Raw genomic sequence first — 25474 nt, forward strand, 5'->3', positions numbered from 1 at the left:
TTAAAATCATTATCACTGATAAAGACGTATCCAGTGGCATCCAAGGTTCTCACCAGCTGTTCGCTGTTATAGTGACCTTCAATGATCCGATCATAGGATATCCCCACAGGTATAATCTGGATGTCGGGAATGGCATCAGTGCCAAGACTGTCCACTACTACAGACAGCAGGCCTGCCCGGCCACAGGAGGTCTTTCCACTTCTGGAGCGTGTGCCTTCCAAAAAAATTTCCAGAGACTGGTGTTCCTTTAAAAGTTCTTGTACGTACTGAAAAGGAGAGAATAACATTATTAAATGTCTCAGAATTTACAATGCAATATAAACAGAGTCGTTGGAATTATGCGATTGCGCAGAGACAGCATTTTTCGCTTAATTATAAATCTACTTCGTTTGCCACCTAATCAATCATATGCTGCATAATCTACAGATTTTTACAAAAAAATATTTCTACCTCAAAACAGTTCAAATGTTACTAAACATGCAGTGACGTGCGTTGCTGCACAGTTGAAGGCCAAGTTGTAAACACTGACTGTCACATTTCTGTTGCTTATTGCTGTGGTATTGAGGAGCAACCAATATCCAGGCAATGTAAAAATGACAAAAGAATGAAGTAATACTATCACAAAATGTGCTGCTTTACACCACATAATTTGCCTTTTTTTGCTGCATAATTTACTCAACCGTGCCGCATAATTCCAGTGGCACTAAATATAAATACTTGATGTAATGCACATCTGTCTGCAGAGCTTTTGTTCAACCAAAAATAATTAAGGTTAATGATCTAGTATAGAAGTTCCAACCTACATAGTGGAATTTCATTAGAGTGAATGTAAAACTTCTGAAGTTTGGAAATAACATACATCTGTTAAGAGTATCTTTCATGCAGCACAAAATACGGGCCTTAATCCGCAAAATACAATGCTTGGCTAGATGCCAAGAACCTTTAACCAATGCTAGACCTTCCTATCCCACACTCCACAAACAAGTTCAAGCAATCAACCTCCTCTTCTGTATGTTTTCACTGACGACCAGTCAGCACATCGTAATACCACAAGCATGCTTCTTCTCTTAAAACCAGCTCGTATCGTAGTGTCTGCAATGGTCACCCTTTACAGCCCTAGCTCTAGCAGATCTCACTGACATAGAAATCTATTTAAAAATCAACTTCATATTAATCAGACAGTCAGTCAAAGATCTTTATTCGGAAAAAATAAATCCATAAAAGTACACAGCAAATGCAATAACATACAGTACAATACAAAAATGAACAGCCGGTAAATATAATATGTCTGATGTGCAAAAATGCAGAAACATGTTAAAAGAGACAAGACAATATATACAATATTTTTTTTTTAATTCATAAAAACAACAACGAAAACTATCCGATCAAATATATATGTGCAAATTACAATGTGCAAAAAGAGAATATGATATAAAGTGCAATTTGCAAATTGTAGGTTCTTATCAATCAATGTGCAAAGTAGCTCGTGAGCGAACATATTAATATAAAGTCTTGCCTTCATCCCTCATTAAAGCTTTCTAAAGAGAAGCTCCCTCACACCTAGTCACTATTTTAAAAGTCGCCCTCACTAATGGCTTGTTCCCAGAAGCTCTTAAGACAGGACAAATCCTCCCATTTTTAGATCATTGAAAAACCAACATACGCTCAACTCTAAGACTACATCAATGCCAATCATATCATGCATTCCGATTAATCTGGCTTCATACCATACTGATGCATTAAGACAGCTACATAACACATCATGGACAATGCCCTACAGCTGAAAATGATTCCAGCCTCCAGATATTGTCAACACTAACGACCACCCACCCTCATCTACACTTTGTCTGGAATGGGATCCACTGTTAATGTCCTTTAATGGTTGACTGACTTATCCAAACACCAGTTCATTCATATGGACACCTCCAAGTCTCAGAACATCACTATCACCTGCTGAATTCCATCAGGGTTCAATAGTGTCCCCCAATACATCATCAAACTCAATGTATAGTCCCTTAGGAACCTACTCACTGATAACAGCATCAAAATTCACCAATGCCAACAGGACATAACCCGACTTGAACATTTCTTGTGCGCCTCAAATACTTCCTGCACTTCATCCAAACTTTGGCGTTCAATATCTACATGAACCTCAATCCCACCAAGACAGAATTTGTGCTATTTATGAAGAACAAGCTACAAATAGTAAAACCATAGTTAAATGACATCAACCTTGACGGTTTCGAATTTAAATTGCAAAAACAATTGATGGACAGAATGCAGAACAATGTCATACATTCACCCCAGTACAGAGATCTGGGTCGAAATCCATCATTTTTTTGCTCGCCATGATATCCAGTTTGGACCCAGCCATGTGCAAGTCAGTCTTAACCCTGCGCCCAATGGGAACAGTCCAGCCCGAACTGCCAGGCCAGGTCCTCTCTGGACTGGAAACAAGCATCCTAGGACCAGTTTCGGGCTTTCAGCCCTCATCAGCCAGCAGAGAGCGATGGGTCACTGGCCCTACCAACACTAGATTATGTAGATACCTCTCCGCTTGAGAAAATTGTGATTGAAGACACCATTAAAGGGGGTGCATGTGTAAGCATGTGTGTGGCACAAGATACATGAAGCTATCATCTCTAAAAGGATCATCACTGCTTTGACAGTGAATTGACAATGTGGGTGAAAAAGAGGCAAGTCTACCTGTAACTTTTGAACTCTTGCCGGAAAAAGTGAGATTTTGTTATATTGAGCATGAAGCCCAACTCGTGTAAAAGGTTGATTACCTTTTGAGTATCCTGCAGACACGCTGTTTGCTTTCACACTTGCCAAGCCAATCATCTAGGTACAGTAATGTGTGTGCCCCCTTATCTGAGAAGAGATTCTACCACAGCAAAACATTTTGTGAACACTCTTGGTGCAGTAGTTGCTCCGAATGGCAACACTTTGAACTGGTAATGTTGCCCACATACTTGAAAACTTAGGTATCGACAAAGGGCTGTATGTATTGGAATGATGGAGACATTCATGAGATCTATTGCGGTCATGAGGTCTACTTGCTGTAGCAATGGTATCACTTCTTGGGGATGACAATGTGGAAGTGTTCTGACAGGAAGTATCTGTTTAGTGGCCTGAGGTCTAATATAGGCCATAAAGTACCATCGTTCTTTGGAATGAGAAAGTACAGCTAGTACATCCCATGTCCTTGGTATTGTGTTGGGACCGGCTCTATGGTCCACTTTTGAAGCAGAGCTTGAATCTCCTCTTGCAGGAGTGAGAGATGGTCTGTTCACATTGCTTGTGTTCTAGGTGGGATATTGGGAGTTGGAGATGTGAGTTCAAGACAATATTAATTTTTTTATCATGATAGAACCCATTGGTCACGTGTATTTTGCTCCCAGTTTGCATGGTGGTCCTGTAGCCGTCCTCCTACTGGTGTTAAGTGCAGAGGGGGAAGAAATAGAGAGTCACTGTTTGGTGGAGGTGGTCCCTTTGGAAGCAGATTCACGACCTCAACCCTGATTGCCTTTGTTTTGTGACCTGCAGTATGTCCCTGTGGTGTACTCAGACTGATATGAGCTCTGCAGTTTTATAGCAATGCCTGTGTCTGTGGTGGTGCTTCTCCGTGATGCCCCTCTATACTGACGCCTCCGAAAGGAACCCCTGTGTTGGTAGGTCTGCAAGGCACCCTTGTTGTATCAGTGTCTTTCTTTTTTTTTAGCATTTCATCTACATGTGGTCCAAACAGATGTTCCCCATTAAATGGCAAATTTAGTAGAGTTGCTGTACTTCATACTCAAAGCCAGAAACTCTAAGCCATGCGTTGCACCTGATAATGACGCTGGTGTTAAACTCCCTTGCACTTGAGACTGCTGCATCGAAGGCACAATGAATGGTGGCATTCAATATTATCCTCCCTTCCGCTCCAATTATGCCCGTCTTTACTTATAGTGGTCAGGGAGATGCTGAAGTAAATATTGCATGTCATCCCATTGTGCTTTGTTGTATCTAGAGAGGAGGCCTACTGTATTTGCTACCCTGAGGTGGTTGGCTGCTTGTGCTGCCACTAACTTTCCCATTGCGTCGTCCTTCTTGCTCTTTTAGTCAGTGGGGGGCGGAGAATTGCTAGTTCCCTGTGAAGTGGCCCACTTTCTGGCAGTATGTACGGCCAGGGAATCAGGAAAAACATGCCCTTTGATATATGTTAGGTCGGATGACAAAGGCTTATATTTTTTGTCAATCCTTGGGGTTAGGATGCTTGATTTTACAGGTTGCCTAAGGATTTCAGCTGTGGGCTTGAGTATGTCTTTTAGCATTGGCAAACACTGTACTGTACGCTGCAATTTGTATAGCGTTTCTACGAGTATCCTGTAGTGTATGCAGTCCTGCTAAGACTTCATGATAAGTAGTTGCTGCATCTGGTGGGGAAGCTTTAGAGGGGTAAAGTTCAGGGTCAGCATCATCTTGTGGGTCTACATCACAGTTATCTCATGCTTCATCAATATTTTCAGGGTGCTATGAAGAAGTAGATAATATGGTGCTTTATAAGTGGTACATTTCATCCCCTGAGCTATGCTTCACGAGCGATGGTATGGATGATCCCCGTGGGTGAGCGTTAGGGAAGTGTGATGATCATGGACAAGCGGGGGTATAACTGGTGTTGGCAGCAGAGGAGGAATATGTGATGGAGGAGATGGTAGAGGTAATGGTGGAATAGGAGGGGGAAGAGGTTGGATTTGACGAAAATGTATGGGACTAATAGCCCTGTCTTTGTTTCTTTCGTTCTGTTAGGAGGTCGAGTGGTTGGCCCCCGAAGATATCGGACGCATCTTTGGCTCGGTGCATCTACATAGTGGTATGGGCCCAGCTGCGGTCTCTCCGTTGATGAAGTCCCTCTTCGACTGGAAGGCCAGGCAAGCTTAAGACGTCTCATCGCGTTTCTGGAAACAGGCAGCAGTAGCAGACGGAGTGTTGATTTTGCCTGAAATATTTAGCATGCCACTTGGGGCAGAAGCTGAATGGTGTTTTTTTCCATCACTCATGTGGGCCGAGTGAAAAAAGATTGTGATGAAGTGACAAAAAATGCAGAGAATAAAAGTCGTTGGTGGTCTTCCAAGTGTTATCCGTCAAAGGGCTATGAATCGGAGCTCTGAAAAGGCCCTATGGAAGGTGTCAAAACTTTGGTCCCAGAGCTCCAACATAAACGTTCGAACCTGATGGTGGAGAAAACAATCTAACAAAGGAGCCTTTGACTATGGGCAATACAGACTATAGGAGTCATCATACCCTGTGACTCAAAAACATTCTTCAAAGAAAAACAAGTTGCAAATGTACAAGCCCAAAACTAAATGTCAGAGGTATGCTAAGTGTGAGAAGTTGGCCTGATATATGATGCTCACTAGTTCTAGTGATCACCTTGTATCAGTCCAAACAACCATTATGGTGATTGGTTGTAAGTCAACCTTATAGACCAGCTATCCTAATGGTAGCATGGACAAAGCAGTCTTAGGCTAAACTCGTTTGGCATGTGAAGCCAGCTGTTTTACCACATATAACCCCTTGAATACCAGATGAAAGGACACCACACAGGTTGTTATGAAAATAAACAATATATTTATTATTAAAAAACACCTCTGAACTCTTTATGAGATCAGAGGGCTAAGCACATGACAATCTCTTAGGAAAAATACGATAAGTTGCACAAAATTACAATGGTGCCCTAGGGGCACGACAAACCATATACTAAGTAAATGGTATAAGGAAATCGATAGAAGGAATGGAGCTGTCCAGAGGCTGTAGGATCGCTGGGACTACACTATCCTAACTTTAGGTAAGTATTAGGAGGCCCACGGGACGCGTGTGCAGAGTGTGAACTCACACGCGAGATGCGCAACAACGTCTATGGACAGTACAGTTCAAGAAAAAGGTGAGTACGGACAATCCTGACTGGTTAGGACTAAAACGACTGTGAATCTGGACACTAGGAGAGTTAATCTACCCTTGAGCACCACAATGCTCTTGTTACCTCACCCACGGGCTGCGGGTGCATAGGTGCGAAGTCGTGTCAGGTTTCTGCGTTGAAGTCTATGGAGCCTGAAAGAAAAGATGCTGCAGGCGACCAGGAGGAAGATGTCCGGTGCGATCCAAGGGTGAATCAGTGATGCTGAAGACCTGAAAGCAGAGGGGACAATGTTCAAAGTCACTAGCCAGTGACTGGAGTGGAACCAGGAAGGAACCAGATGTCGTCGTCGCAATCAGGTGAAGAGTGGACGCTTGTCTCTGCAGCCACGTGGGCCAGGAGGTGTCTTCGACGACCAGGATGTAGGCACGAGCTGTCCCACGCAGGCTCTCGCTGTCGGCGGTGTCGGATCCGGATTTGGAGTCAACAGGCCTTGGCAAAGGCAACCCACGCGGTGAGTGGAAACGGCGTCTGGAGTGGACCAGGAGGGTCCAGGGTACTCCTCTTTTGGAAGGGAGCAAGGGCTAGTCTGGAGCAACCAGACCAGCAGTGTAGATTTCAAGGATCGTCATCTAGGAGGTCACTAGCCAGCCGGCAAGTGACCAGACAACCCGTCGAGCAGCAATCAAGCAAAAGGGCCGCACGCAGATCTCGTGGATACTGGAGGGCTGGTCTTTGGTGTATTGTGTATTGCGACTTATATAGCACACGTATCACCCGAAGGTATCAAGGCGCTTGCTTAGGGAACCCGTCCTGGTATTCCCCTGTGAGATACCCCGGCAGGGTATCCACAAGGTGAAAGCCAGGCATCCCGCCGCGAGGGGCCGTAGTGGAGATTAAGCAAGCTATTGCCCAGAGTCGCAGAGTGTGACCCCGTGAGTCGAGTAGGCACCGGAGCGAGAATTGTCGAGTCCGTGGAATTTTTGAGCCCGAGACCCGCCGAGGCGGGGAATCGAACCCTGGTCCACGGCCGATCTCAGCTTCCGGGTCTGCCGCCTCTAACCACTGAGCCACGCTTCTCCACCCTCGGTGCAGGAGCTGCTCGGGGCTGGGGCTTCTCAATCCCCAAAGCACTTTGTCGAGGGTACCTCAGAAGTCGTGCTGGAAGCGAAGTGCAGATTCTCCAAGATGGCCGGTCCCACGTGTCTCGTCGCACCCACGGATCTCAGCTGTGCTGCAGATGTGAGTTAAGGTCGGAGAGGTCTGGAAATCCGGGTCTCGTCGGGCTCTGAAGTCTGGATCCTCGAGGGAAGACGACAAAGTTAAGCCGATGGACGCTTGTTGGTGCCTGCAGTTGCAGGGTGGACACTCCTTGCCCACAAGGGAGATTCTTCAGTCTTCTGGGGAGCAGAACGGCGAAGTCCAGAGCTTCTTCTTGTAAAAGTTGTTCAGGATAATCTAAACTGGAATCGGACCAGCTCCTACCTTTATTCTCCTAAAGGGGGCTGCACTAGTGACTAGGTCCCTCCCCTGGGTGGGACCAGGAAGGGGGGTGGTTACACCCCCTATCCTTTGTCCGGTTTCGCGCCAGAGCTGGGGCTGGAGTGCCCCAGCAACTGGTTTGAACCGGTGTATGCACAGGGACACCTTGTGTGCCCCAGGCATGTCTCATTCCTTTCAGCCCTGTCCTACCTAATACACAAAATCCTGTCTGGGTTGGTGCTAGCACCTCCCAAGGCAGGAAACCCTTTGTCCAGGCCTCCCTCGCTGGAAGGACTCCCAGCAGCAGGACGTCAGACTTGTGTCTGTGGTGGCAGCATCCATTTTGTGATGCTGAGGCTCGGGTTAACTTTAACCGGGGTTCACAGTTACATACATGTCGTGTCCCTCTAGAAGGGTGGAATGCTACCCGCGTCGCCAGAATTGGCGAGGGGGTAGTATTCCAATTCCTATGACACCTTACTCGACAGGTTTTGATAATGTTATACCAGAGTTAGCATTCAACCGCGAGGATTATAATGCACTTAAGAGTATATGGTATAGCGTTATCATGGAACAGCTATAAGGACTTGGTTCCGCAAGCTGCAGACAGGCTCAGCTCATGCTAGAGCACTCTCTCACATAATTCCAAGCACTCTGCCTTCAGGATTTATAAGGCCTGCCATAGGAGTGACTGATAGGAATATATGTGTCCATTTTGGGGTTAAATATAGGTAACTATATCTACAGCAAAGGGTGATTACACCACCTTGCCCCAGCTGTCTTAGCAGCCAGTTGTGTCAGTTTGGATGGCCAGCCAGGGGTGGCATAATACATGCTGCAGCCCCTGGTAGGCCCTGGGTACACCTATGCCCTGGGTATCTAAGGTACACTGTACAGGGACTGATAAGGTGACCCAGTATCAAATTAGATAAGTACCTAATGTACATGGAGTCAATTTTAACAGAGAGAGCAGGAAGCCTGGGGTCCTGAATAGCAGGATCCCAGGCCAACTAAGTCAAAAACCAGCAAAACACTAAGCAAAAAGTTGGTGGTAACCATAGTCAGATATCCACCTTCCTACACTAAGCATGTGTATTTACGGCCAACACATACTACAAATACAAAGTTAGCCTGCTGCAAGTTCTTTCTAATAAAAGTTAAATCTGGGATTTGGGGGAGGAGGGGTGCTACACTATGCAGAAGAACTAGCACAGAGTTCCCAGCCTAACCTGAATTAACTGCAAAGAGAAATGATTTCCACATTAGCTTTCAAATGAAGATAGGGGAATTCAATGGTCCTGAAGAAGAAGGGCACAGTGGATTCCCCTGAGGCGTGTCTGATGACAGAGCAGGGATCTTGGAATCACACAGAACGCATGGGAGGACTGACAAGCAGCAGCCTCACGTAATGAGCATACCTGCAAGGCTCCAAGGTCTGGCGGGCACAAAGAACGTGAGATCCCAGCCCTAACGACTCCCACAATAAGGTCAGCAGCGTTGTTTGCTCTTTAAATTTCACAGTCTGGTAAGTCTCACCTGATAGCAGTGATAACCAGCACATAAGAAGCAACATTTTAGGGTGAGCCTATTAATTCTGGGGAGCCCCACCTGGCATACATGGCAGATGAATCTTACCATGGTCACACGTGAACTGATATGAGATATAACATCAGAATTGACTCTGCAGTCAAGGTGTTTACTCAGATGTATTTAGAGGCACCACATGCTGGGAATTCATAAGGGAGAAATATCCCACTTTATGCAACACACCCAAGTTTGTTCTCTCCCACACTAGACGCAGTGGTCACACCAAAGACAGTCACTTGCGTACTATTTAGATATTGGAGCTGGCACACAGCACCTTCCTACTCTCCACCATACTCAATGCAAAACACTGCAATGTAGACTATAAAAGCCGGAGAACAACTGACTCTGATGAAGCAGACCCTGTTATCGTGCCTAGCAGTTCTTTAAGAGAAACTCCAGAAGACTATCAGAACAAATTAAAGTGTAAAATCAGAAGTCGCACTAGCAAATCTTACAAAAGAGATTAATTCAGTAGGTGACAAAGTGACTAAGAATGAAAAGGACATAACACATTTACAGACCAGGTAGTAGCAGCCCAAGTAAGGATATGGACTAATGCAGAAGAAGTGGAAGTAATGGAAAATTAAGCTAGAAGATCTTGAAAACAAATCACGTAGAGATTTTAGGATTTGCAATGACTGAGACACAACATGGACGGAATAAATGTAACCAACCCCTTTTTGCTCTAATCAGTGTAACCATATTGTAGGCAAGGCATTACTGCCAGAGATAAGCATTGTAAGAGCACACAGGGATGCCCACCACATACAGGACAAGGAGCAAGACCAAGGTGTAAGAATGTGCCCCTTTTTGCCGTGGTGACCCCAACTTTTTAGGTCTCGCCTAGCGACACAGCATATGTGCTGCACGCCTTGGCGAGACCTATTGTCGTCGGTTTCTCTGCCGAAGGGGGACAGGAGATGTGCACGCGTACTGACAGGAGATGTGCACTCCGTACGCATCTCCTGTCCCCGCGTAGGGCTAGTGTTTCAACACAGCGAGCGCATGGCGCGCTTTTACTTTCCCTTCCTCCCTCTGTCCTCCCAGCTGGTTTCAGTGTTGGAGGCGGGGGGAAGGAAAGTGAAAGCGTGCTGTGTTGAAACGCCAGCCCTACGCCGCTCTTGCTTTATCGCAGTTGTCTGCCTCTCTGAGTCGTTTTCTGGGGGTTTCTTGTTCCTTGCCCAGTCTACAAGGTGATATCAGCTGTTTTTACATGTGCGCAGGTTCCAAAGGTTTGTGTGGGTAGATGAGAGGAAAGTTCGTAGACTGCTCGCCGCCAGTTTTTCCTCTCACTGCTAAGAAAGTAAGCGTGCACACTCCCACATAGCGACTGCCTTTATCAGGGAATATACTACAGTGCACAAGACGATGGCTTGTTAGATAGGTAGGCAAGCGAAGATATGTTCTTGCCTTTGACCAGCATAACCAGTAGTGCTGAAACCACATCTGGGAGGCTGCTGCAGGGCACAGGTCCGATTCGTTCTTGGCGAGCCCTTGAGTAAATGTTTGTGTATCTGTGTAATCTCTGTAGTCTGTAACAGCATGTTGTTACGGTTCCTCGTCCAAGTAGAAATGGGCCAATGGTGTCTCTTGCAGCATGACATTTTGCCTGCCAGCCTGTCAGTCCCCGGGTGCCCTCTTCCTGGTGAAACCTATACACATGCCTGCAGACTGCGCACTTTAGACCAACAGACTCTGTACTCTTTACGACATAGATGCATGTGTGCTTGGGTGTACTCATAGATGCGGCCAGCGATGCTGTACATAGAAATGACCATGATTTAGGCTCAGCAGGCCGTTTTTTCGAGGAGGGGCAATCATTTTTATATATTTTTATTTTTAGGTGAGCCCCATAAAGGGCGAGAAAATGAAGCTATGTGATCAATAAAGACTTTCTTGCTGTTTAGAGACCTGAATAATTGGTTTCATGCAAATTTTTCATTGAAAGATGTACTGCGGAGAAATGAGCCTTTCATGTACGTGCACCCACTACAAACATTGAGGGAACATATTAGAAAAACAAAGTGGGGCAAGAAGTGGGAGTGGTGGGTGGTCAATTCAATTGAAATTCTACAGAACTAAGACATATCTTTGAATTTACAATATGCTTGAATAGTTAACAACTGCTGAAATATTTGCATGCAACCAGCCTGGTGTTCTTAAGCTTAGTGACACATGCCTCTAACACTTTCTAAATCCCATTTATGACCACAGGGGTGATCTGGAATGGTGAGGATTGTTTTGAATCAGAAAATATGCTAATGTGGAGAAAGTGTATGGTGGGGGTTGAGTGCAGTGGCATGTGGGCAGCATGATTTAGTTCTGTCACTTCCTTCCTAGGCCTGGGCTACGGCGGCAAAAAGATTTTCCAAGTTGAATAATTTTTGTGTGCACTTTTTTAAAGCAAATAATCACCAATCTTTCATTCATGCTTATGCTTGGATTTATATATATTCATATATCATTTGAGAAGCATTACAAATGCCTTCAAATTATTAAATTTTGCAGATGTGTACACATTTTATACTGAAACCAACGTCGGTGGCAAGCTGAGCTCACTGCATTTCCTTAGAGCGCTTGCTCTGACCTCTAGGATCATTAGGAAGTCCCCTTGGCTTTGATAAAGTATAATTCTCATTTAATGCGATGTGGGTGGTGTCCGAGCTGGAGATAGGCGAGGGTTACCTTGTCTTAGAAAGGACTGGTTGAGGGAAAAGGAACATGTCAAACATTTATTTTACTCTTGTAAGAGTAATCCCATGTGCTGGAAGGAGCAAACCAATCCATGTGTAGGCCCGAGCCCGCTCTTCCCGGCCTCTTTCTGGTTGATGGATGAGTGAAAGAAAGAGCTGTGGCATTATGGGCCACCCTCTGGTGTACCATGAGCTGTTGCAGACACCTTGGGAAGACTGGCACACGCTCTAGAAATGTTGAGGCTCCATCTGGGGTGTTCAGAAGTAGCTGAGGTTCGAGGCTTAGCACTACTTAATGGAAGATCATGCAGTCTGGTAATAATAAACAATTTAAGACCCTGCGCATGAATCATTTTAGGGTTATTCGGTTTTTTATGTACCCAAGAGTTAATATTAGGGATTAAAAACAACTGATAGACCAATGTTCATCCCAGAACAAGCATTTGTAATACTATAGGTCTCGGATTGGCGAGACTTTGAGCTATTGCTATTATAAATTACAAAACCTTTTATTTATGTGTTTTGAAAGTCCGCCAGTGGTGCGTAAACACGCACTATGTACTCATAGTCATTGCTTATGAGAAGCAAGGCTTCCAGTAACTGCGACTCTTCAACTGGCAGCCTTGCTTCTAGTAAGCAAGGACTATACGTACAAAGTGCGTGTTTACGCACCACTTGCAGGTTTTCAAAGCAAACATAAAAGGCATTGCCATTTACAATGCTATTTACAATGCCAGCAGCTCACACTCTTGCAAATGTGAGACTTATTGCATTGCAAATGTTTGTTGACACTGGTACGGATGTTTTTCCGATGATGTGCACTGGGATCCTGCTAACCAGGCCCCAGTGACTGCTCTTTTTTTTTTTTTTTTTGCAGAGTTTTATATAGCGCGAACTAGAACCGAACCGAACCGAATCAGTTATCAGAGCGCTTTACATAGCACCAGTTACGTTACATGAGGACACACTTTCATTTTAGGCACGGGGAGATTAAGTGATTTGCCCAGAATCACAGGGGGTTTTGGCGTCGTTACGGAGACTCGAACCCAGGTAAGTATACTTGTAAAGCGCACTGTTACTCCATCTCGGAGTGTCCTGGCGCTGTATACCGCTGGGGAACCCGTCCTGGCTTTCCCTGTGAGATGGTCCCTCATGGGCACCTCCAAGGTGAAGCCAGGCATCCCCGGCGCTGATGGGGCCGTTGTGGAGATTAAGCAAGCTATTGCCCAGAGTTGCAGAGTGGAACCCATGGTTAGCGTAGGCACCTCGGCGAGAATTATTGAGTCCGCGGACATTAACCCAAGACCCTGCCGTGTCGGGAATTGAACCCTGGTCCCGGGCTGATCTCTGCTTCAGGGTCTGCCGCTTCTAACCAGTGAGCCACACTTCTCCCCAGATACCCAGGTCCGAGGTCGAGCGCCTTAGCCGTTAGGCCAACCCCTCTCCCCCTTTCCCGAAAACAAGAGAAAATTGTCAAATTGCCACACGTTAGCAGGCCTGTAGGTCAACTAGTGAGTGGTACCCCTGGTACCTAGGGCAGGAGTACTAAAGAGAAGCAGCATGCCACTCTAAGTGACCGCCATACAAATTGCATGAAACCTGTCATTGCAGACTGGGTGTCAATGTGCAAACCAAGACTGAAAACATGACACGGCCAGTGTGCCATGCCAAAGTCACTGCATAGGACATAAGTGAGTCACCCCTACAGCAGGCCTTGTAGCCCCAAAGGCAGGGTGCATTATATTACATGTGAGGACAAATCTGCATGAGCAGATAAGCCCCTGTGCTGTTTAGTTCAATTACTAGATAGTACAAGTGAACAGGGAAACCATCTTACGTGTATGTATTGGGCAATGGTCATTACGAGTTTCCCAGCTACACAAGGGCTTCACTGAAACCTATGGTATTTGATATCAAACACCTTGTCTTAATAAATCCATTCTGGTTCCAGTATTGGATTTATTATGGCATGCACCTTGAGGGCACCTTAGAGGTACCCCCAGTAATCTACTAGTCCTCTAGTGTGCTGGCTGACTGATATTGTCCAGCCTGCCTCCGCAGACAAGTTTCTGACCCCCTGTAGGTGACAGCCCACACTCTGAGTACAGAAACAACACCTGCTCTGGAGGAAGGTGTTCACATCTCCTTCAGCAGGATGGCAAGCGATTTAGCATATCAAGGCCAGGGACTTCAAAGTACCTGCTGCCTTTGATATGTGACCCTTGCTTCCCTCACACATGGGAAAGGCCACTCCCTGCCCTGAGGCCCATTTGGCACTAGGACAGGTGAGAAATTAGCTACGCAGTATAGAAGTTGCACCGCCAGGCTAGCCACACCCCTAAGGTGGGCAACCTCATGGGCTCCACAAAAGAAGGATTACACCATCCTGTTTTTGGTGGAAATAGGAACTCCGGAACAGGGTTATGCCCACTCGCCAAAGGAAGTGGTCAGATAGGGGGTGTATTAACCCCAAAGGGTAAGTAGCCCATTTGCTAATAACCTTTACTCCCCTTAACACCCTTAAATTAAGTATTAAGGTGGCCACCTGACACCAGGAACGCAGATTCACCTGACCAAAGGAGGACAAAAAAGAGCCAAAGACCGCTAGAGCTGAAGACTAGCTGTGGACTTGGTGCCAAACCATGTCTGCTTCTATTGCAAAAATTGCAAAGACCCAACTCATCCTGCAGCTGTGCATCCTCCAAAAGCCTTGGAGGGCTGCCAGCACATCAACAACCCATCAGTAGCTCCCTTGAATTGGAGGAGCCACTACCCTGCAGGCACCAACCGCAACTTCAGGATTCACAGAATTGCTGACCACTGGGTCCACTGACGCAGCAGTCGCCCAGAAGGAGGTCACCGTGCTCCAGGGGGTCGGATAAGTCTCCCCACCAAGTTTGGAGACACCAGGACCGGCAGGAGCTGCAGTTCACCAATACCCAGGGTACCGGACCCCTTGCACCAGCCAAGTCTTGATTAGTGTCCAGTTCAGACACATACACAGCCAAGACTGACCTACCACGAAGGACATCAGCTTCACCGAAGCCAGCCTCGAGAGTGGTCCTGCTGTCCTGTTTTGTCCCCATCTCCAGGTAGTTCCAAAAGTGAGAGCCTCCAACACAAGGGACCCGCCAGACCAAACATCTCTGCACCGAGCCCACAAGCCAGAGTCTACCGACGGTGCACCATCAACCCTTTTTCTAAATGGGGCATGGATCTGGACTGTACCCTCAAAAACTAAGCCCCCCCCACACCCTTTGGGTTCCGACTGACTTGTCCCCAAGTCGCCACTTGCAGTATTTTTCTACTTACAGATTTCTCTATAGACTTCAGCTGTAGCATTCGAGGCTACCCTTGCAACCACCACCTCTGCACCTGGACGCACCACGTCAGGTAACCCAAAACTGCTGGTGGTTCTAAGGACCGATGGTCCCTGCTTATATTAATTCCAAAAGAACTACCCTTTAAGTTGGTTGCAAGTGACCCAATTCAGTGAACGTTCCTCCCATAACATTTCCATGTTGGAGGCTCATGCCTGAAATCTGAAGGCTGTATTTTCTAAGTGCCTGAAAAACGCGAACTTGAAAAGTACTTACCTAATCTTGTAGATCTTGGTTTCTAAATAAATATAAATATGTTATTTTGATAAATTTTTGTTGGCTTTCCTTATTGAGCGTGGGTTTAATTTATTGACTCTGTGTGTGCAACAAATGCCTAGCACTACCTTTTAAAAGCCTACGCTGCTCAACCAAACTACTACAAATACAGCACCTTGGGATTGATAGAGCAAGCCCCTGTACAGTAATAAAGGGATACCTGGCCACTCTGCACAGTGCACCTCATTTTGGATTACTACATAGAGTGCCAACTTCCTACAAAAGCCACATCCTCTGCAACATTGTGTCATCTGAAATTAAAGATAGGATCCTAAAAGCTGCTCATCAGATAGAAACCATCAAATCTGGCAAGTGTGAGATGCCAGTTCTACCATGTCTTGCAAGCAACGCTGGCGAGGGGAAAAGCACAAACGGAAATCACAATGGACCTCGGAAACACACAGATCACATAAGATAGGCTTATCCATTCACCTTGATATGTAAGATTAGGGGAAAAAATGAATGTTTAAAGAAGGAAGGCAATACTTGGGACTATTGTAAGAGACTGCTGGCCCCACCATCTTTGGGGGACAAGTGGCTCCACTAATCAGACCCGATAGGTGCGTGGAAAAAACCCAAGACAAACTAAGAGAGGTGGGAAAACGGAAACGCATCCTGAAACAATGCCCTATTGCAGACGAGCAACTGGAGAATGGTTATTTGTCGTGCATCTTATGAAAGGGTGCAGTAATGCCCCGTTACAGGCGACATCCGCATGATTCTCGACAGAGGAGATACAGCATCCCTCATTCTCCTGGACCTCTCTGAAGCATTTGAGATGTTTTCACACTCCATCCATCATCAGGTGGCAGCACGAGATTGGCATCCAAGGATGGGTTTCTGCAGGATATGCTCCTTCTCAACAGGAATAACACAAGCAGTCAGCCTGGCATCTTACACCTCAGAAGCCCACACAGATATCCGCAGAGTGCCACAGGGTTCATTGCTCAGCCACACTTGCTTATACGATCTCTCTGCCCAACAGCATACGCACACAAGACATCAACATCACCTATCATGATGATAAAAGGAAGGCATTCTTAGAATGTTACCAAGTGCTTTACTAGAGTCAATGTCTTGCCCAACAGGTGATAATAGACTTTTTTGCTTCCATACAATTTCAAATCCTACCCCAGGACATGAAAGCTGACTTAGCAGAGGAGTTAACATGCGGTGAAGTAGAGAAGATCAATAAAAATGTCCCACCACACTAAGTTCCTGACCCAGATGGCCTGACCCCACTTGACCAGGTCATTCAATATGCACAGGACACTGGATGTGAGAAACAATCTGTGCGTGAAACAGACATAACCCAGATACATAAAATGGGCAGGTCTCCCATTGTATGTTTTTGGTGTTTATCATGAATGATTCCAAATTCCACTGTATGCCATGAATATTTTCATTTATCCAAATCCATCAACCAACAAAAGGTTTTGTATTACCTTCTTGGAAAAATGTTATACAGATCCCTAATGCATTTCGGACCTAACAAGGTCCTCCATCAGGTGATTTTTTTCTGTGGAACGAAAAAGGCAATGTGATAACTTACTTCATTTGCAAAACAACTCAAACTCACACAAAATTAACTAGAATCCTTTAGTTTGAATTCCCATCATCACTGAAACACCAGTTTCTAAAAATCGGGAAATCAACATATTACTCAGGAAAAAAACAGTCTCCAATGATGCAATCAAATAATATGATTATCTACAGCGAACGTGTACTGGAGGTATTCCTAGGAGAAAACTTTCTCAAATTGTCTAATCTGATGGTACACTTGTTCATTATGAACTTGTGTTATTATACTGTCTGGTAAATGGCTATTTCATTGGTATTGAACTCACAAAATTATGCTTGTTCACTTGCCGAATAACCAAAATCGGTTTAATGTTTAGATGTGTTCCGTAACCAATGGAATCTATACATCTCATGTCTTCCATATAATTGTATGAACGTGCCAATATGCAGTCCCACTTATGCTATAGCCGAGGTCCTAGGATTCAGGCAAGAATTATCAAAATAAAACAGCATCCAGATTCTTGAAAGTAAAAATGTACAACGATAACTTACCCGCTGGTGTGCAAACTTTGTTTCACTCTACGGCATTTTAAATCGCAGCCATGTTTTGTCTGTTTAGGTTTGCTGAGCCACTGAGTGTCATAGTCATAGAAATAAGACTAATAACTCACTCCCGGTGTTTTTATGTAAAAAAATGTGTGTTAATATTTTAGTATTTAATTTGAAAGAGAGAGACCCCTTGAAACCAGGGGAATAGGGTACTTGTTCAAAGTGGAATAGAGTGTTTCCCTTGGCACAGTTTATTTGTTAAGCCCACATGTTAATTTTGAACATTTTAACATTCAAACACTATAAAACAAACCAATACGTATATAAAAAGGCTGATATAAATTTATTGTTCTTAAAAACATAGAGAATCACAAATTTAAAAAATATGGTGGTACCATATTACAAATGATAAAAAACAGGGGGAAGAAAGCAGAAAACCTTTTCTTCCAACAATTTATAATCAAACTCAACACAATATAATGAGGAAAATCAACGACGAATTCAATGGACAGTACAAGATATATTAATCAAATTCTACTACAGCACAACAGAGAGAGACACATAGAGACAATACAGTTTTGTCATTCCAGCTATGGCACACCGAGTATATAAATCTCAGGCTGACAATCTTGGGTACATATACTTATTGTACTTTACAAAATTGACACGGTTACTCAGTTGTGCAATTCGTTTTTGCGTCGACGCGTTTCGATGGCTTATTTCACATTCTTGCCATCTTTATCAAGACTGTTGTATTTCGTCTCTCTTTGTCAGCGGCACTGGATGGTTGCCTTAAATTAGGAGGTCCTTTTATTTCATACTTGGGAAGGATTTCTCTGGTTTTCCTGCACAGGCATATTATAAGGCAGGGCTATTCTTTTATCCCTGCTAAGGATTTCCTTGATGTTTGTTCTTTCCCAGTGATAAAATCAAGTCAAGGGTCCTGCGCAGGGGTTATCTTTATTTATTATTGTCTATTTGGCGGTAACCCACTGGTCGCGTCTGCTGGAGGGAACGTCCCGCTTTGTTTTAATATGGCTTGTATCTTGCTTATTGAGTCGCAGTGTTTAGTAAGGAGTGGATACTTGGCTGCACACCGTCTTTTGTTTTTACTCTTACAATACGGCAGCAATCGTGTCTCCACTCCCGGTCAGTTACGATCCTACGTCTGGTAACGCCACGGGGAAACCAGACGTAGGATCGTAACTGACCGGGAGTGGAGACACGATTGCTGCCGTATTGTAAGAGTAAAAACAAAAGACGGTGTGCAGCCAAGTATCCACTCCTTACTAAACACTGCGACTCAATAAGCAAGATACAAGCCATATTAAAACAAAGCGGGACGTTCCCTCCAGCAGACGCGACCAGTGGGTTACCGCCAAATAGACAATAATAAATAAAGATAACCCCTGCGCAGGACCCTTGACTTGATTTTATCACTGGGAAAGAACAAACATCAAGGAAATCCTTAGCAGGGATAAAAGAATAGCCCTGCCTTATAATATGCCTGTGCAGGAAAACCAGAGAAATCCTTCCCAAGTATGAAATAAAAGGACCTCCTAATTTAAGGCAACCATCCAGTGCCGCTGACAAAGAGAGACGAAATACAACAGTCTTGATAAAGATGGCAAGAATGTGAAATAAGCCATCGAAACGCGTCGACGCAAAAACGAATTGCACAACTGAGTAACCGTGTCAATTTTGTAAAGTACAATAAGTATATGTACCCAAGATTGTCAGCCTGAGATTTATATACTCGGTGTGCCATAGCTGGAATGACAAAACTGTATTGTCTCTATGTGTCTCTCTCTGTTGTGCTGTAGTAGAATATGATTAATATATCTTGTACTGTCCATTGAATTCGTCGTTGATTTTCCTCATTATATTGTGTTGAGTTTGATTATAAATTGTTGGAAGAAAAGGTTTTCTGCTTTCTTCCCCCTGTTTTTTATCATTTGTAATATGGTACCACCATATTTTTTAAATTTGTGATTCTCTATGTTTTTAAGAACAATAAATTTATATCAGCCTTTTTATATACGTATTGGTTTGTTTTATAGTGTTTGAATGTTAAAATGTTCAAAATTAACATGTGGGCTTAACAAATAAACTGTGCCAAGGGAAACACTCTATTCCACACTGTTAATATTTTAGAACTATATGACTATATTGATGATGTAGGTAACTAATCATAATTGTGAATGATGTACGAGTCCTTTTAAGAACGGTTTTGTTTCAATTTCTTGTGCCATCCTGTTATACGAACTGTAAACATGGAAAAAGGACTGTGGTTGATTTGTAAGTGACAAATACATGGGTTATGTTTTCGGGAGACGTCCTGTTGCACAGGTTGTTTGTTAATATGTGGGATATTGTTTATTCCCTATTGTGGTGCATTGAATGAAATTAAAATATAAAAATGTGACTAAAATTAAGAAAGAAACAATTAAAAAGGAACGAGAGAATACGGACATCCCTGCTATAATCCAAAAGTGGTGTTTACATTTCTACTGCAACCCATAAAACCTCTAATATCATGGGTGACCTCTGTTAGTATGAAACCTTCAACTGTTCATGGCCCTTGGCTCATGACGATACTCCAATGAAATGCTAAAGGTCCTGTCAATTCATATCATATGTCACCATGGCATTTCATTCTCATTTCCCATTGATATTTGTTAGAAATGGGGGTCTCTAGTTGGCAATGGCTGGCCACTGTCCAAGTAGGGACACTTCTTCCTAAATCAGAGTAAGAGGGCTACAACCTTTGATAACCCCTGCTCAACCCTGTGGTAACATAGCACGAGCAGCTAGGCTCATCTCAGAGGTAGTGTGTAAAGCATTTACGATCATACACAGTAACACAGCGAGGAACACTTCAATGGGACACCACACAAGTAGTTATAAAAATAAGTCTCTTTATATATAGACTTAACACAAGACCAATAACGTTAAAAAGCCACAATACTGTAAAATAGGATTAGTCTTGAAAGGCTGTAAAAATAGTTCAAAGTGAACAAATAGGAGTTCAGTTCAAGACAGCAGTCTCTGCGACCCTTTTACTTACACAGTACCTGGATTTCGTAGCAAAACCAACAAAATGTCGCAACGGAGCTGTAGTGATGATTTTCCTCATGCAAGGCTGGCGATGCGTTGAATCCTTGCCACAAGGGAGGATGATGCGCCGGTCTGCGGGTGCATGCGGGACAAAGCGACAAACATCTTCACGCTAGGCCAGCGATGCGTTGAATCCTTGCCACATGGGGGGGTGATGCGCTGAGCCTGTTGCGGGTGCGATACTGTGGCGATGAAAGAAAATGGCGCTCAGCGAGGGAGCGACGATCCGAGCGTGAAGCAAGGTAAATGGCGGACGCACGGTGCCCGCACTCCGATGCGACGATCTCGATGCGATGATCCGGGGTTAGCGAGCACTTGGCGGCCCGCAAACATGCGATGATCTTTGGGAGTAGCTAGCACTTTGGGGCCCGCAAGAGTGCGATGCGATGGTTCTGGATTTGCGAGCACTCGGCGGCAACAGCGCGGTGATTTTTCTGACGCTCTTCAGCTGCAGCGGCTCGCAAACAGGCGTTAGCGACGATTTCAGCACGCTCTTCTCTGGAGTAGAACTAGAGGCCCTGGAACTCGCAGGGGCCTCAGCTTCGGATAGAAATCCTGGCAGGGAGGAATCAGGAGGCTGGTGGGAGAGTCAGATGTGCCTGTGACTCCAGCAGGAGGCTAGCTCTCTTCTAGCACTTGGGTAATTGCTTACCAAACTAAAAAGTCTCTCAAAAGTCCTTTTACCCCTTTTCCAAGTCCAAGGGGAACTACTGCAGGCCAATCCAAGAAACATCACACAAGCACAAGGACAGTCCTCTTCTGCATATTCCTTCAGTAACACGGACAGAGGTTCCTCTTGACATCCAGGAGCAATACCAAAATCAGGGGTTTGGGCACAGACATTAATACCCAAAAAGTCTTTGTCTCACAAGTCTCTAGTCACTGAGCCCATCTACAACCAGTTCTGCTCAGGCCTGGATCACTTGGTTTACCAGGCTGCATCCTTCCCTTCAGAAAGAGGGGGTCTGCCATCAGATGCATAGTAGGAGGTGGAACCAGCATTCACCTTGCCAGGCACAGCTCTATTCAGGTCAAGGAGCTACCCCTCCCCAGTACTCAATGCAGATCTCTCTATTCAACCCAGGTCTGACTCATCCTGCCTTGCCCCTCTAAACCCAGACAGTCAAAACACATAACAACAGAGCCCACTGGAAGGCTTAGGCAAGTAAATACTTACTTTCTAAAAGTGTTATCTTCAAACACAGAATATTAAAACCAACTTTGCTAAAAGATGTATTTTATTATTCTGAACTCGGGCATACTAAACTCGAATTTCTACCATGTTCCCTTAGTCAGTTAGGACTATAAGATGTGATAACCAGACAGCCCATTCTAACCTATGGAGAACAGGTAGCCTTGCAGCAGTGAAAAACAAAATTGAGGGTAATTCACTACCAGAACATGCTACACATATCAAGCCATGTCCTGCCTTACACACACAATGCACCTACCAAAGGGGTGACTGACATGATGCAAAGGGAAGGTTCAGGGGCTGGGAAGTGTGGGCACTTCAAAGCAAAGATGGCAGATCTGGACTGCACACAGACACTGCAGTGGCATGTCTGAGGTACCATTTACAAGCTGCTTCTGTGGGTGGCACAAACCAGCGCTGAAGGCCCACCAGCAGCATTTGGGTTACCAGCCCTGGGCATACACAGGCCACACTACTAGAGACTAACAGGTAGCCCAAATAAGCCAATTAGGGATATACCAATTCACATTGTTACATTTAAACAGGGAGCATTCGCGCTGTGGCACTGAATGGCAGTGGCACAGCGCCCAGAGCTTCTAATACCAGCAAAAACAGAGGAGACAACAGCGAAAAATGGAAGGGAGACCCACGCCAATGGTGCCAGGTCTAACAATATTCATGAGAGTAATATAGTCAAATACTCTGGTCACTTACGCCCTAGTCACCAGCAGGCTTGACTATGGCAACGCACTCTACGCCGGAATAAACAAAAACCTCACCCGCAAGCTACAAAACATCCAGAACGCCGCCGCAAGACTGGTCCTCAACCAGCCAAGACACTGCCACATCTCCCAGCACCTTCCCACACTTCATTGGCCCCCCATCGAGGCTAGAATCACCTTCAAGATTCTCACCCAAGCACACAAAGACCTCCACAACAACGGACCTGCATACCTGAACAGCCGACTCAAATTCCACGCACCCCAAAGGACCCTACGATCAGCCCAGCTCTCCTACGTCGTGGTCTCCCACACTAGGAAGTCCAGATCGGGAGGCCACTCCTTCTCCTTCCTCCAGGCAAGAGCCTGGAACACCCTACCGCTCCACCTCAGACAGACATCACTTCCCATCTTAACGAAAAACCTCAAAACATGGCTCTTCAACAGTCCTCCTCCTTGATGGACTGGAACCTGCACCTCCCTCCTCCCCAGCGCCTTGAGACCTTCACAGGTGACTAGTCGCATAAACAACCCCATGATTGATTGATTGATATCAATTCTCATACACAATTATTCTTGGAAACACAAAAGATGACAGTTGATTGGATCTCATGCCAGGCTCCATTAGATTATTTCAGCTAGAAGAATGGGAGATGAAGTGACCGATGAAGATGTAATATCTCTTGATGTGGGCAAAAGGGAACATGATTTAGAAGATAAGAAGTGCTGCAATTGCTAGCAAAGCACCCCAGAACCTGAAAGGAGTTTAATTGAGAACACAAAGTGCTCTTCCATAGAGCATTGAAGCACAAGTTACTACTTGTGTAACAATATATCTGGAAGAGACATTAGTTAGTGATAGATTCCTTCCCTTAGAATATCCCCAGGAGTCAGACTAGGGGCCAGATGTAGGTGTCAAAATGCCGGTCGGAATCGGCCGAAAATACCGATTTGCGGCAGTTTCCGACCGGTATTTTGACATTGGTATGTAGGGGCACTGAAAACATACAGATTCGGTAATTTTACATAATCAGTAATTTTACCAAATCGGTAAAATTACCGATCAGTAAAATTACCGAATCTGTATTTTCCTATGTAGGTAGCACTTCTAACAGTGCCACAGGGCCTTTAGAATTCGTTATTTACCATGTAATACAATTGCATGATAAATAACGAATTCTTGTGTACATGCACATCTGTGCATGTACACCTGTGCCATGTGGCACACAGACATGCCCTAAGGGCATGTATGTGTGACACATGGCGCACAAGCCAGTTACAGGGGTGCAACAGGGTGTCAAAGTGACACCCTGTCCCCCTTGTAAATTCGGTATTTTTACCGATTCGGTAATTACCGAATCGGTAACTGCCATTGAATCCTATGGGCTTCAAGGCCCATAGCAATCAATGGCAAATACCGATTCTGTAATTACAGAATCGGGAAATACCGAATCATACCGATTCGGTATTTGTTACCGAATTTCTACCTACATTTGAATTACCGATTCATGAATACCGAATCGGTAAAATTCGGTATTTATGCATCAGTAATTCACATTTACCTACATCTAGGCCTAGATCCGGAAAGATTTGCTTAGCAGTACTCCTGTGCGTCAGTAGGTGGCGTCCTGCGGCTCTGCGTCAGTCACTCGCGTCGTAGCGCCGAGATGACGTCATGGAGAGCACTTAGGCGCCACCCATGCGCGCGGACGTCAGTTCTGTACATGACTTTCTGCGCCAGGAACACAGAGCCATGCAAGATACTGACGATTGGTGCATAAAACTAGGGCCCTAAAAGGGATAACCTTAACCCTAGTAATCAGTTCGCAGAACGGGGAGGATGGGTGGGGCGGTAAGGAATCTATCACTAGCTGATTTCTCTTTCAGATATATCGTTACACAACTAGTAACTTGTGCATCTGAAAGAGACACGTTAGGGATAGATTCCTTACCTTAGAATAGATACCCCAGCAATCCAACCCTGGTGGAGGGTCTGCGAACAAGATTACACCAGAAAGTCACAGAGCACAGACCGGCCAAGGAAGCCGTCCCTCCGGACTTGACTGTCAAGGCAGTAGTGCTTGGTAAACGTGTGCAGCGAGGCCCACGTAGCTGCCTGACAAATGTCCTGCAAGGGAAAGCCGCGTCCCAAGGCAGTAGTGGCTGCCGTTGCCCTGGTGGAATGGGCACTTAACTCCACAGCAGGCTTCTTCTTAGCCAACGAATAACAGGCTTTGATGCAGCGAACGACCCACTGAAAGATGGTCAGTCTGTGCACGGCCCAACCTTTTTTGGCTCCCACATAGCCAACAAAGAGCTGGTCATCCACCCGGAACTGTTGTGTGCAGCTCAGGTAGAAAGGTAGAGAGTGCACGTTTTGGGTCCAGGCGGTGGAGCCTCTCTTCCACTCTGGAAGGATGTTGAGGCGGAAAGGAGGTGGGCAAAGTGATGGTCTGCCCGATGTGGAAGGGCGGGACAGCCTTTGGCAAGAAAGAAGGATGGGTCCTCAGAACCACCTTGTCTGGATGAATAGAAAGGAAAGGAGGTTTAGAAGGAAGAGACTGCAGCTCACTCACTCTTCTGGCTGAGGTGATAGCTACCAGGAGAAGATGCAAAGGACAGTTATTGTGATGTATTCCTATAGGTACTGTATCGATTCCCCTATTCCTGACCCTGGTCTGGTTAATAATTAACTAGCAGCCATCCAACGGTGCAAAAACCGTTATCTGATTAAGCCACACCACGGCACAGAAGCGCGTTATCTGATTAGGTCATAACGCATGCCATCTAATTAGACAAGCGATATTCCTCCAGCCCCTGATAAGGCATACAGAGTTCTCAAAACAAATCAAACCTACAGCGACCTGGGAAATTCCCATAGCCATTGTTTTGATTTCACAGAGAACTTCAGCAAAGGAATGTGCGAACGAGCCCGTTCATATGACATCCTTATTGACGTATATATGTCCATCCTTACGTCAATCTCGGTACCTTTCAGGTATAAATATTACCGACATTGCCTTAAGCAAACACATGCGGTGGTGACGAGATCGGAG

The 25474-nt window shown here is 45.1% G+C and overlaps 1 protein-coding gene across 4 annotated transcripts in view; it reads right to left on the reverse strand.

Annotated features, from left to right (window-relative positions):
- Positions 1 to 25474, reverse strand: part of GPAM (glycerol-3-phosphate acyltransferase, mitochondrial) — a 244005-nt gene that overhangs the window by 98101 nt on the left and 120430 nt on the right. For all 4 annotated transcript variants that reach the window (XM_078643773.1, XM_078643774.1, XM_078643772.1 and 1 more), the window contains exon 10: positions 54 to 266. In XM_078643773.1, coding sequence (XP_078499899.1) covers positions 54 to 266 — 213 coding nt within the window. The remainder of the gene's footprint in view (positions 1 to 53; positions 267 to 25474) is intronic.

Source organism: Lissotriton helveticus, chromosome 5_1 (genome assembly GCF_964261635.1).
Source record: "Lissotriton helveticus chromosome 5_1, aLisHel1.1, whole genome shotgun sequence".
NCBI lineage: Eukaryota > Metazoa > Chordata > Amphibia > Caudata > Salamandridae > Lissotriton > Lissotriton helveticus.